The sequence below is a fragment of the Rhizopus delemar genome, genomic scaffold (genome assembly GCF_000149305.1).
Source record: "Rhizopus delemar RA 99-880 supercont3.47 genomic scaffold, whole genome shotgun sequence".
Classification (NCBI taxonomy): domain Eukaryota; kingdom Fungi; phylum Mucoromycota; class Mucoromycetes; order Mucorales; family Rhizopodaceae; genus Rhizopus; species Rhizopus delemar.
In genome coordinates this window covers 1-12,272 of record NW_027137873.1, presented here as the reverse complement: position 1 = coordinate 12,272, position 12,272 = coordinate 1, and the positions used below count along the sequence as shown (strand labels likewise).

The following is a 12,272-nucleotide window of genomic DNA, read 5'->3' as shown; positions in this document are numbered from 1 at the left end:
TGACATATGAGTGAGTTTCTCTTAATATGGTATCTCTCTCTTCTTCAGGAGGAGTTAGGTAATCAGTTAGCTCATTTTTATTTTCTATTAATCGAGTAGCGAGTACATTAATTGATTTGTCTCTGCAATACTTCTTTCTTTTTACAACAACTTTTTTAATTTTAAGATTATTCTTGTTTTTCTTATAAACACTATCCTCCACCAGTTTGTTATCATCTTCTAAAGGAGGATACAAACGACTTAATTGATCGGGGAGCTTGTTTAAAACACCAGGGATATGGACAACATCAAAATCAAAATCGAGAAGTGTTTCCATCCAACCAATCATCATAGGATTAGCTATTTTCTGTGTGTGTAAGTAGACTAAAGCTTTATGGTCACTATAAATAGTAAAGTGTTTTCCCCATAAAAATTTTCTATATTTTTTGAGTGCTAAAATGATTGCATATAATTCCCTTTTAGTCGTACTCCATCGCCTTTGAGATGGTGTCAAAGAAGAGGATACGAAGCTTATATATTTATCACGCTGTAATTCATCCTTTTGATATAAGACAGCTGCGACGCCATATAGGGATGCATCAGTTGCCACAAAAAACTTTTTATTTAAGTCTGGATAATGCAGTACAAGGTTTGATTGTAGTATGGCTTTCAATGCATTGAAACTGTTCGTTTGTTCATCGGTCCATAGTTCTCTAATGTTCACAGCATTACTCAATCTTGTGATTGGTTCAGCAACTCGTGAAATCATTGGAACATAATCTCTAAAATAATTAATTAAGCCCATAAACTGTTGTACATGCTTATGACTTTGATTTGGGATTGGCCAGTTCTGAACATTGGTCAACTTATTGCGATCTACTTTAGTGCCAGTAGTATTTACTACAAAACCCAAGAGTCTGACTGAATGTTGAAACCATACACATTTATCTGGATTTACAATCAAATTCACAGATGTCAATTTCTCTAATACTAACTTCACATCTTCTGCATGTTGCTCAAAGCTATCGCTGGCTACAATGCAATCATCTACAAAATTCTGAACACAAGATATCCCATCAAAGAGAATAGCAAGGCATTTTTGAAATTGTGATGTCAACATTTTTACTCCAAAGCATCCTTTTATGAAGGAATATTGAGCATTATCATGTGTGAATGTTAATTTATGAACATCTTCAGGTGCAACTTTAACTCGGTGATATGCATTAGATAAGTCAATAGTCAGAAAATACTTTTTTACCACTCCTATTATCAAAGATATCTCTGATCAAGGGAACAGGATAATTGAAAGTAGGAGGCAATATATTATTAAGTAATCTCACATCCAAACATACGCGATGATTCACTCTCTCGCCTGCTTTGTTTCTCTTTGGAACTAAGAGGAGTGGACTGTTAAAAGATGTGTTAACTTTGGACTTTATGATAGTTCCCGTCTTTAACCATTCTTCAATTTGCTTATCTAAAACAGGTCTTAAAGCGTGCGGAATTGGATACTGCCGTCTATAAGCCGTGTGTGGTATTTACACATGTAATAAAGTAATAATGTAAGTTACTACGAACAATGGTCCTCCAAATTAGGAATATCGGACATTGTATTACGCCACTTCAAATAAAATCCCGATCCACTCCAGAATATTCTAATAAGTTCCTGGATCAGGATTAATAATTACTTCTTGATAAGAAGATGTTAAACTATGCCAATCATATAAATAACTCATTGTCTAATATCGATTAATAATCAATAGTCATATACTGTAAATATTAATATTTAGCCGTGATTAGAAAAGTATAAATACCCTCATATTTTTAACTTGAATAAAGGACAATCTACTTTGAGTCTCACTTATTTTTACATTTGTTGATTGACTTAGTACTTTTTATATTATAAAACCTCAAATATCACACCGTGGCACCTTCTTTCGTTGGTAAATGAATAATTGACTCAGTGCGATATTTGGTACTTATAATATGAAAACAGTAGGAAGTCAATAGCTAACAACTACTATTTATTAAGTAAAAAAAGGAAAGGAACTAATAATTTAGAATGAACCCTGGATTATATCGTCTGACTATTAATTGTATAGTCTGACGTAGGCTGGACTGAGATCAATAATAAAATAATGAATAAAGACATCATTAATGACCAAACACGACATCACCCCCTACCAGTTGGTATCAACGTTTGGAAGTTGAATAGGAAGTGTTTGAACAGTTATAAATTTTTGTGTGACCTAATTTCTCTTTATGCGCTTGCTGTGCCTAAGATTACTATTTGCAGTCACGGCATTTTTTACGGAGCTTTCATGATGATCTGTTTTTCGATCAAAGCCTTCTTGACTTTGTTGTAGTCTTCGTTTGGGATATCTGGATAAAGCATTACCATTATGTTTGGATGGAGCTTTCTTTTTTTCTTTTATATTATGAGATTGTCTATTGTGCGACATAGTTCCAGACTTTGACTGTTCATTCATAATTGTCGTAGTCAGTAATTTACTAGGGGCGTAGTCTGAGGGTAATTTTTGCTTTTTATTCTTTTCAGCCTCATTATTTTTCTTTTTTACTACTTCACCATTTTGATTTATGGATTTACCCATTTTGCGCCAATAAATGTTAATTGACTCGGGATCAGTAAATGCCTCAGCAGTTAACCAGCTGTCATCGTCTTTGCTGTAGTTTTTCCAGCGTACGAGATATTCTCTATTTCCAGGTTCGCCTCTATGGTTGATGATTGCCTCAATTTCGTACAATTCATCTTTTGGAATGATTTCATCCTGTGAAATGAGCTTTAATTCTTCTGGAGAATAATTTCGAGACATGAGCGTTTCGTCAACATCACGAAGTATATAAGCACCACCTTGTACTTGACGTACAACACGATATGGGCCTTTGTAGACCGGTGAGAGGCTATTGTACTGCTCTCTGTCACGCACCATTACGTAACTTCCTTCCGGGAATGTGGACTGACGATTTTTGCTGTCAGCTTTTTCCTTTTGCCTTTTGGTGTAAAGGTCGGTCCTATCCTGTATAGCAGGGAAGACAACTTGCGACATGTAGTCGATTCTTTTCAGCAACTCATCGTGCGGCATGTACTCCTTCTTTTTTAATTCACCAGCATCATCCCTGTATTCAATGAAGTCATTTATGTTGCGAGCAAACATCAATGAAAAAGGTGTAGTCTGCAAGCGTGTGGAGATCTTATTGTTGATCATGAGCTGTACAGATGGAATGTAATGATGCCAATCTTCGGTGGCACCTTCAAGGAACTTTGCTAATATCTTTTTAGCAGATTGAACGTAACGTTCAGCAGCTCCATTTGCTGAGGGATGGTAAGGAGTGGTGTATCTTTTGTCGATACCCATTGCATTGAACAGATTCTCTAAAATTTCATTTTTGAATTCAGAGCCGTTATCGCTACATACAAAGTGTCTGGGATAGCCGAGTAAGGAAAATGTATCAACCATGGCACCTGCAACGGTTTTTGCCTTTTTGTCTACTAGGGGTTTCAACACGCAGAATCTGGTGCAAATGTCGACTAGAATCAACACGTATGTATACATGTTGCTACTGGATTGAAAAGGCCCAATTAAATCAAAGGCATAGGCATCCCCAGGAACATAAGCGTAGACAGGTCGATGAGGATTATAACCCTTTTTGGCAATATTGTACTTCTGACAGGTATTGCACTTGCTTACATAGTTTACTGCATCAGCTAATAAATTTGGCCAATGTAGGTTTTGGTTGTGGATTGATTTTACAATATGATCAGCTCCAAAGTGTCCGAATTTATGGACTCCATCAAGAATCTCTTGTCGATCCTCATATGGTGGAGTGATATAGTCCTTGTCACTGAATTTGGTAGGACTTTGGACATAGGACACTTTTCGGTTCTCTTTTTTCATTTTTAATTCATGTTCCTTTTTTAGATTTGGTTTGTAAGCAAGATTTTGGTGTTTTACTGTGCTGTTATTAGAATCACTCCCTGCCAGTTCTTTTTCAGGTGGAAAAAGACGTGAAAGAGCATCAGGTAAAACATTTTGTACACCGGGTATATGGACGATGTCAAAATCATAGGACAATAATGTGTCCATCCAACCCACCATCATGGGGTTGAGTTCATCTGACGTGAACAAGTATGTGAGTGCTCGATGATCAGAATATAAGGTAAAGTGATGACCATATAAAAATTTGTGAAACTTTTTCAAAGCAAACACAATAGCGAGGAGTTCACGCCGAGTGACAGAATAATTTCGTTCAGATTGGGATAAAGAACGTGCCATGAAGCCGAGGTATTTGATGGTGGTGACAGTGAGTCCACCCGACTGTTTTTCGTCAAATTTTTGGAATAGAACTGCACCAACTCCAGTGTTAGATGCGTCAGTGGCAACATAAAGGGATTTGGTAGGATCATATGGACTCAAAACAACGTTGGAACATAATATGTCTTTGATGCTTTGAAAGTGAACTTGCAGTTCAGGAGTCCAATCAATATCATCTATGAATGCAACATTTCGTAACGCATCTAGAGGAGCAGTGAGTGTGGCAGCACAAGGGATGTGTGCACGAAAGTAATTAACAGTGCCTAGCCATTGCATCATTTCTCTGCCGGTTTTGGGGCGGGGCCAGTCAGCAATATTTGTCAATTTACGTGGATCCAAGCTTTTCCCTTTTTCAGAAATGCAGAAGCCCAACAGATGAACACTTCTTTTGCCAAAGTGACATTTCTGAGGATTGAGGATCATGTTATGTTGAGTGAGTCTATCAATGACTGCACTGACAGCTTGATAATGCTTTTCCATGGAATCACCTGGAGTGCCAACCACAATATCATCCACGTATACATGAACATTGGATAGATCACTGAGGATGAGGTTCATGATGCGCATGAAATGACTGGAGACATGTTTCAATCCAAACGGTGCTGAACGAAACATGTATTGTTTGTTTCTGTGAGTAAAAGTGGTTTTGACCTGATCTGATTTACGAATGGGCAATCGATGAAATGCACTTTTGAGATCGAGTGAGGTGAAAATTGTAGAACCCGCAAGATCATGAAAAATATAGTCGATCAATGGCAATGGATAGTTATCAGACTCCAGTAGGGCATTAATTTTACGAGGATCAATACATGGTCTGTAATCAGTGGGATTACCATTCGCATCCTTTTTTGGAGCAAATGTGATTGGACTGTTCCATGGTGAGGGTGGTGCACGTACAATGACACCGTTCTCGAGCCATGTTTTTACAGCCTCATCAAAGATTGGCATCATCTTATTTGCAATAGGATACTGCCGGACATGTGCATGTTTTCCATGAGGAGTGTCTAACTTTACCACCGCTTCTGGTAGATTACATAAGGAATGAACATCAATCCGTTGATTTTTATCAATGTGAGATTGCAGTGCTTGTAGTAAAGCTTCATGCTCTTCTGGTGTGCCAGCATTGGAAACATTTGGAATGTATTCTGAGTCTTCAATAGAATCATCGAATTTGACTTTGTTATCATCCCAATTGGTGGCAACACCAACAAGGTGAATTCCTAAACTTGGTAAAATATCCCTCCCGAAAATAGCGTCTACTTTATCATGCATATTTAACACCTCAAATTCATGAGCTACAGTTTGCCCTTTGTATCCGACATTTAATTTATCGGTCACACCCAATCGTTTAACAGTTTTTTCTTTATCAGCTAAGAGTAATGAACCATGAACTGGGATAATACTCAGTTTCAATTTATTAACAGCATTTTTACTTATGAAAGAAACATCTGCGCCTGTGTCGACGAGAGCTATTAATCTATGATCGTTCAATAAGAAAGGAGTGTGTAATGAGTAAGGGCTTTGAAGCATAGTAGGATGTGTCTCCTCTTTTGTTTTTAAACTATAGCAACGAACATTACCTTGCTTGTGCTTCTTTTTCTCCCGAATTTGTTTCAACGCTTTTTGAAACGGACTGATGATTTCATCATCATTTAAGAGGTCATTCATAACCTCATCCGCAGGATGTGTTTGCATGATCTCTGGTTCAGTAGTGGTCTGTTTCTCAACCTTCTCAATATTATGAACCGTTATACGTGAATCATTCGCATTATGAATTTTCTCTTCAAATGATCTACGCCTTTGGGAAAAATTACCAGTATAGTTTTTGGGTGCATCTTTGCGTGCTCTACAACCCGTATCTTTATTTAAGTAATGGTCACGACGTTTTTCCATTTCTCGACATTTGTCAAGGTGACCTGGGGTATATTTCTCCCCACAATAGCGACATTTAGGCGCGCTGTGTGCCGGCTTTTTATGGAAATTTCTTTCCCTATTCTTGTTTTCGGGAAAGTGCCTCTGCTCGTCGCCATGAAACTTTCTTTTCGATTCTATTTGCCTTGGTGCCTTCTTGTCGGCAGGCTTGAACTGAGATCGTTCCTGATTTTTCAAACCAGGGAAGATCTTCTTGCATTCTTCTATGAAATGCATCTTGTTGTTTTCTATGATTGTCTGGATTTTCGACAACGTATCGTCTTCCAAGATGAAATCAGCATTCTTCTTGGCACGTATTTCAGCCAGTCTTCTTTCCAAACAATCCTTGACAGGTGGAAGCAATGTGCCCAGGAAATGCATCACTGCCAGCGGACTGTCCGCAAACTTGGCTTTGGTCAAAAGATCTATGTATCTGTCCACATACATGTTCAAGTACTCGCCGTTGGGCTGCTTGATTCTCATCAGCTTTTGACGATACTGCAAGTAGGTGAAGGACTCACCAAACTTGCCTATGAGAGCGGTCTTGGCGCCTTCCCAATTGCTGTTCTTAAAATCAGCGACAGTCAGCTTATGTTGGAGCCAATTGATGCTCCTATCATCCTGGCCATTTTCAATGGACAACTGGAGATATCCTAGCCAGTTCTTGTCAATGTTGACACCATAATGTTTCACGATGGCCTCAAACTTCCTGATGAAGTCCTTTACTGTCTTAAAGGCATTGCCATTCTTCACATCATCAGGACTGACCTTGCTGGAAGAGTAATACTTAGGATTGTAAGCAGCACTGACCAACAGGCGAAAGGGAGGTATGACCTTGATGGGGACAGTAGGCTCAGACTCACGAGTATTGTTGGTATTGTTCCCAACCTCATTTATCTTTTGGCTAATTTCATTAGCGCTAACCTCAAGCTTGGTAATACGTTCCTCGTAGTAGTCCAAATCTTCCCTGTACTCGCGTATTTGGATCTTAAGAGTCTTTCTTTTCGACTCATCTTCTTCAAGATCACGCTTCTCAACTAACTTGTCGAGCAAGTCAGCTGTCTCATCGTACTTACGATTAAAGCGTTTCAGCTTCTCAGGGATGCTGCTCTTACTTTTCGAAACAGACTTAGAAGAACGCGAGGCGTTCTTTTTCTCACCGCTAATGGCGCAGCGAGCGTTGTTCAGAGGTGCATCCTCCATGGCAACGTCATCTTCAGCAGTGGACAGACTAATGGCGTCACCACGTACTGAGGACGATTCGTCCTTCTTTATGGAAAGAGAGTTAAGTCTCTCTCCTATAGCACCACTGACTGAGTCAGCAGGAGAAGGCGAACGAGAACGGGAACCAGTGACCATTTCCACGTAGGAAAGTGACCCGGGACGGTCAGAAAAGTTGTCCAGGCCAGGGGCCACAGGAGAAGCAGGACAAGAGGAGGCAACCTCAGAAACAACAGAGGACAAAGAAGAGACAGAAGAGATGGAAGCACGAGATGTGCGAGTGGGGCGGTTGTTGCGGGTGATGACGGCCATGTTGTAGTGGTAGTAGTAGCTGGAGTGGCTTATTGAAAAAAATGCGATATTTGGTACTTATAATATGAAAACAGTAGGAAGTCAATAGCTAACAACTACTATTTATTAAGTAAAAAAAGGAAAGGAACTAATAATTTAGAATGAACCCTGGATTATATCGTCTGACTATTAATTGTATAGTCTGACGTAGGCTGGACTGAGATCAATAATAAAATAATGAATAAAGACATCATTAATGACCAAACACGACACTCAGGCATGGGAGATGACGATGTCACTGGAATACTCTGGTTCTTTTTCAAAACATCTTTGATCGTATCAAAGAAATTTGCTCTTTGCTCGGCTGTTCCGGCAGGCGAATTATCAGGTTCAAATTCATTCACTTGGTCAATATTTATATTTTCTAAAATTTGAATTTCATCAGTAGCTGTATCAGAGTGTGAATGTTCACTACTAAGTCTGAACGCTACACCTGTTAAACCAATATTCATTTTTGGTAAGATATCGGTGCCAAGCAGAACATCAAAATCGAATCCTGTATTGAATTTCATAATTTCTAGGGAATGTTCAAACATAATTCCATTTGAATACTTAAATTTCAATGGATCAGTAATACCAATACGAGAAACATCATTATTATGAGATAAGAAATTATAGGAACCACTAATTTTGTTTATTTTATTTAATTTCAATTTTTTAGTGAAAGCATTTATATCAATAAAGCTTGTATCGCTTCCAGTGTCAACAAGACCCATGAGCTTTTCGTTCTCTATAATAATCGGAGTAAGTAAATTAAATGCATTGGCTTTAATTTCTTTTTTATCAAGTGTTCTCTCTTTATTTTGGTACTTACAATCATAGCTTAATCCTTCCATCATAGTATTTACTTCAGAGGTAGCTTGATCCAATAAGGCCGTTTTATCTTTTACAACATCATCATCAGGATCATTGTCATCTTTACGACTTGTCACTGCGAATACTTTCTTGTCATTGTTTTTGCATTTATGTTCTCTAGACCAGGGTTGCCCACATTTAAAGCATTTTTTGTTCGTATTGACTTTTTCAACTCTCTTTGTGGTAAAGCAATCAACTGTGTCATGTGTACCATTTTTACCATGGTGAGTGCAAAAATAATTCTTATTGACCTTGGTCATATTATGGCTTCTTCTTTTAAATTGATGTCTTCTGTGCCCAGACAAAGACCCATCACCTCGAGAACCATTTTCATTATATCTAGACTTCACTGTGTCACTCTTGTTAGCACCAGGAATCAAAGCAGTAGCTTCTGCATAAAGCTTGTTATCATCACCCAAAATGTCACGACCAACTTGTGTGATATATTCCACAGTCCATTTTTCATTCGTATCAGCTTTGCTCTTGCCAACTCTAGCGACAGTCACTCTTATCAACGTTTGCACAGATAAGGTCAAAGAAGCCAAGAAACGGTCAGCAATGCGTGGATCATCACTAGGAAGCCCAGCATTATACACAGCTTGAAGAAACTTTTTGGAATAATCACCAATAGACTCTTTGTTGCTCATTTGCATCGTAAAAACCAAATCAGTATAATGTCGAGTGGCCAAACTTGAGCCGTGGTGCTCCTTAAAAGCAGCTCTTGCTTCAGCCCATGTATTGCATTTACGCAAATCAGTTTCAACCCAAGCATTATCACTATATGGCAAGCACAAAGCTAAAAATTGTTTCCAAACTTGCTCAACATCACGGTAAGCGGAACCTTTGATAATATTCTCAAACCTGGCCAAGAAGTGCTCAACAGACTCGAATACCTCTTCATTGGGAAACGGACGCACAACACTCGATGCCAATTGGAATTTCGGTAAGTCTCTATGAGACAATGTCAAACCTGCATTTCTGCTACTAATGCTTGCATTAGGCGAAGCGGTCTTCCCAAGAATAGAACTGTACTCTTGCATAGCAGTCAACCTGCGCTTGGTACGATCCATCTGTTGGAGCGCATGATCTGCAGCTGCCTCATCACCAGCAAGTCTAGCCGTCGTGAACGCTTCCAAAAAGCCATTAAATTCACTGCGCAATTGCGTGAGATTCTGGCGCAGCAGTAGCTCTTCCCTCTCACCAGTGGAGGATGAAGGCACTAAAAAGGAATCCAAGACCATAGCAGTTCCATCATCGGTTAGAGGAGAGGAACCAGCAAAGGACGACAAATCAATGGACCCAGTAGCCATAGACATGTTGTCACCATTAGGAGCAGCACCACTATTGAAAGAGTTTTCACCAGTAGTAGAATTCATTGCAAGTAATTAACAGTAAAAAATGCTTAGGATAGGGGGTTTTAGGTAAAAGTAGTATAACAACAAAGATAAAGAAATACTGTTAGAACTTGGTATCTCTTTATTAAGTTAAGATAACTAAGATTGAATATCCTTAATTCTACATGTAAAAAGTGAGAGTATTTATAGACATGATACGGATAAAGAATTAGGACAGATTTATGATCAACTCGACAGAATAGATGATTACTATTTCTAATTATTAGTTTAGCCTGTTCCTAGCTTGTATTGTCAATTATGCTATTGGGATGGTTTCAGATAACTCTGGATGTAGGACTATTTAGGAGACGGTACGGATGAATATAAAATCCTCTAGTTCCGTGATTGGATATTATGGCTAATAATAATATCTCAGTTAGGATAAATGTTTGCGTGACTTAATGATGATCCGGTAAGTAATTGTCATTCCTTATTCAACATGCTCATATCATCAATAAACTATATTACAACCACGCCATACATTTGACTGTGTGAAGTTAATATGAATAAAGCTTAATATAAAAATCTAATCAAGGTCTTTTATTGATCTGTGCTGGGAATAATGTTATAAATGATTCCAAAGTTATGTCAACATATTATTTAGGATCATATGAGATTCCTTTTACTAAAATAAAGTGACTATAATCTTATGTATCCTTAACACCCGCTCTATTTAAGGGTGGCCAAAATTTTTTGAATATCCACCCTTAAATAGAAAATACCCTTAAATCGAATTTCGTGACCGTTAAAAAACGAAGCCACACTATGTATTGTAGCTACATTATAGACATGTTTGTACAACAAGTTTCCACATAGGTACTGTCGGTTGGTATAGATTTGGTGATTGTGTAACGACATTAACAAATCAAAGCTTGCTTTTAAGGCTTGATCGAAGCTGCTGGAAGGATAATATACGAGTCGTAGACTCAAAATAATTTTGATGAGAATAAATACATGATATAGTAAAAGTTATTCTCTTTCTTTAGATTCTATCTATAAAAAATGTCTAATAATAAACGTGTACGCCTTTCTATTTCTCAAAAAATTGAGCTTTTGGATCAAAATGCTACTGGCCAGCTTAATCAAACAGAATTAGGTGAATGGGCTATGAAGAAATTCAATTTAGATCAACCACTTGCCCAACAGACTATATCAAACATACTCAAAAATGCTGAAACGTTATATAGTAATGTTAATGTTGTCAAAAATAGCAAAAGTCCAAAAACAACACGTTATCCTCAACTTGATGATGAAGTCGAAAAGTTTGTTGCAGACATGAACAATAGCAATCTGCCAGTCAATCGAGACTCAATCCTTCGATATGTGAGACATATTGCTCAAGTGAAGTATAGAATCCCTGGAAAAGAAATTTCATTTTCTTCTGGATGGCTTACAAAACTTTTTAAACGAATTGGAGTAAGATCCAGGCCAATGTATGGTGAAAGTGCCTCAGTGGACATCTCTTCTGAAAACATTCAGAACGAATTGAGGAAGATAGAGGAACTTCTTGAGCCATATGATCCTGTAGATATCATGAACTTTGATGAAACAGGCTTATACTACCAGCAACCACCAAGAAGAACCATATGTTCCGAGTCGCTTGGTGGTCTTAAAAAAAGTAAAACTCGTCTGACAGTTGGGTTGCTCTGTAACTCGGATGGGTCTTACAAAGGGCACCCAGTTGTTATCGGACAACACAAGAGCCCCAAGTGTTTTAAAACAAGAGCCAATTTGTTATCCATGACAGCAATTGGAAAAAAACATGAAGTTGAATACCACTATTCTACTAATGCTTGGATGACAAATGAAATTTTCACAGCATACGTGAAAAAGTTAGATGTTGCCTTTGGAAGACAAAATGGAAAAATTGCTCTTCTTTTGGATAATGCATCCGTTCATAAAACAAAAATTCCGCTCAACAACTGTCGTATCCCAACATACTTTAAACATGATTCATATTCAATTTATAAGAAATCAGAGTAATGAATGCTTTACAAAGATTTATTACAGTCTTTTCTCTATTATTCGGTCATAACTAATTCCACTCCTTTAACTCAATGCTGTTATGTTCTGGTAAAGTAAAAGAAATAACAAAGATAAACCAAAAGAATACTTTTTGAGACTGAACTTTATTTAAGACAATCTTAATTGTTAAAAAGAAAACATTACAAAGTCTACTAAAAGGTTCTTCTATCAATTGGCGGGTAAATGAGTAGTTATGAGGAAT

General features: G+C 37.8%; 3 protein-coding genes across 3 annotated transcripts; 1 reads left to right on the top strand and 2 right to left on the bottom strand.

The window, feature by feature from the left end:
- Window positions 1–2,287: 2,287 nt before the first annotated feature.
- On the bottom strand, window positions 2,288–7,757 carry RO3G_17371 (uncharacterized protein; the record flags this gene model as incomplete). The annotated part of the gene is made up of 4 exons (XM_067671955.1): window positions 2,288–2,361; window positions 2,492–5,282; window positions 5,328–5,782; window positions 5,894–7,757. 4 exons carry the CDS (start codon window positions 7,755–7,757, stop codon window positions 2,288–2,290), a joined length of 5,184 nt encoding a protein of 1,727 aa, XP_067528056.1.
- A 709-nt stretch (window positions 7,758–8,466) lies between these two features.
- On the bottom strand, window positions 8,467–10,027 carry RO3G_17370 (uncharacterized protein; the record flags this gene model as incomplete). Its single annotated transcript, XM_067671954.1, has 2 exons — window positions 8,467–8,526; window positions 8,645–10,027. 2 exons carry the CDS (start codon window positions 10,025–10,027, stop codon window positions 8,467–8,469), a joined length of 1,443 nt encoding a protein of 480 aa, XP_067528055.1.
- Window positions 10,028–11,047: 1,020 nt separating this feature from the next.
- On the top strand, window positions 11,048–12,028 carry RO3G_17369 (uncharacterized protein; the record flags this gene model as incomplete). The annotated part of the gene is made up of 1 exon (XM_067671953.1): window positions 11,048–12,028. One exon carries the CDS (start codon window positions 11,048–11,050, stop codon window positions 12,026–12,028), a length of 981 nt encoding a protein of 326 aa, XP_067528054.1.
- Between the last annotated feature and the right edge of the window lie 244 nt (window positions 12,029–12,272).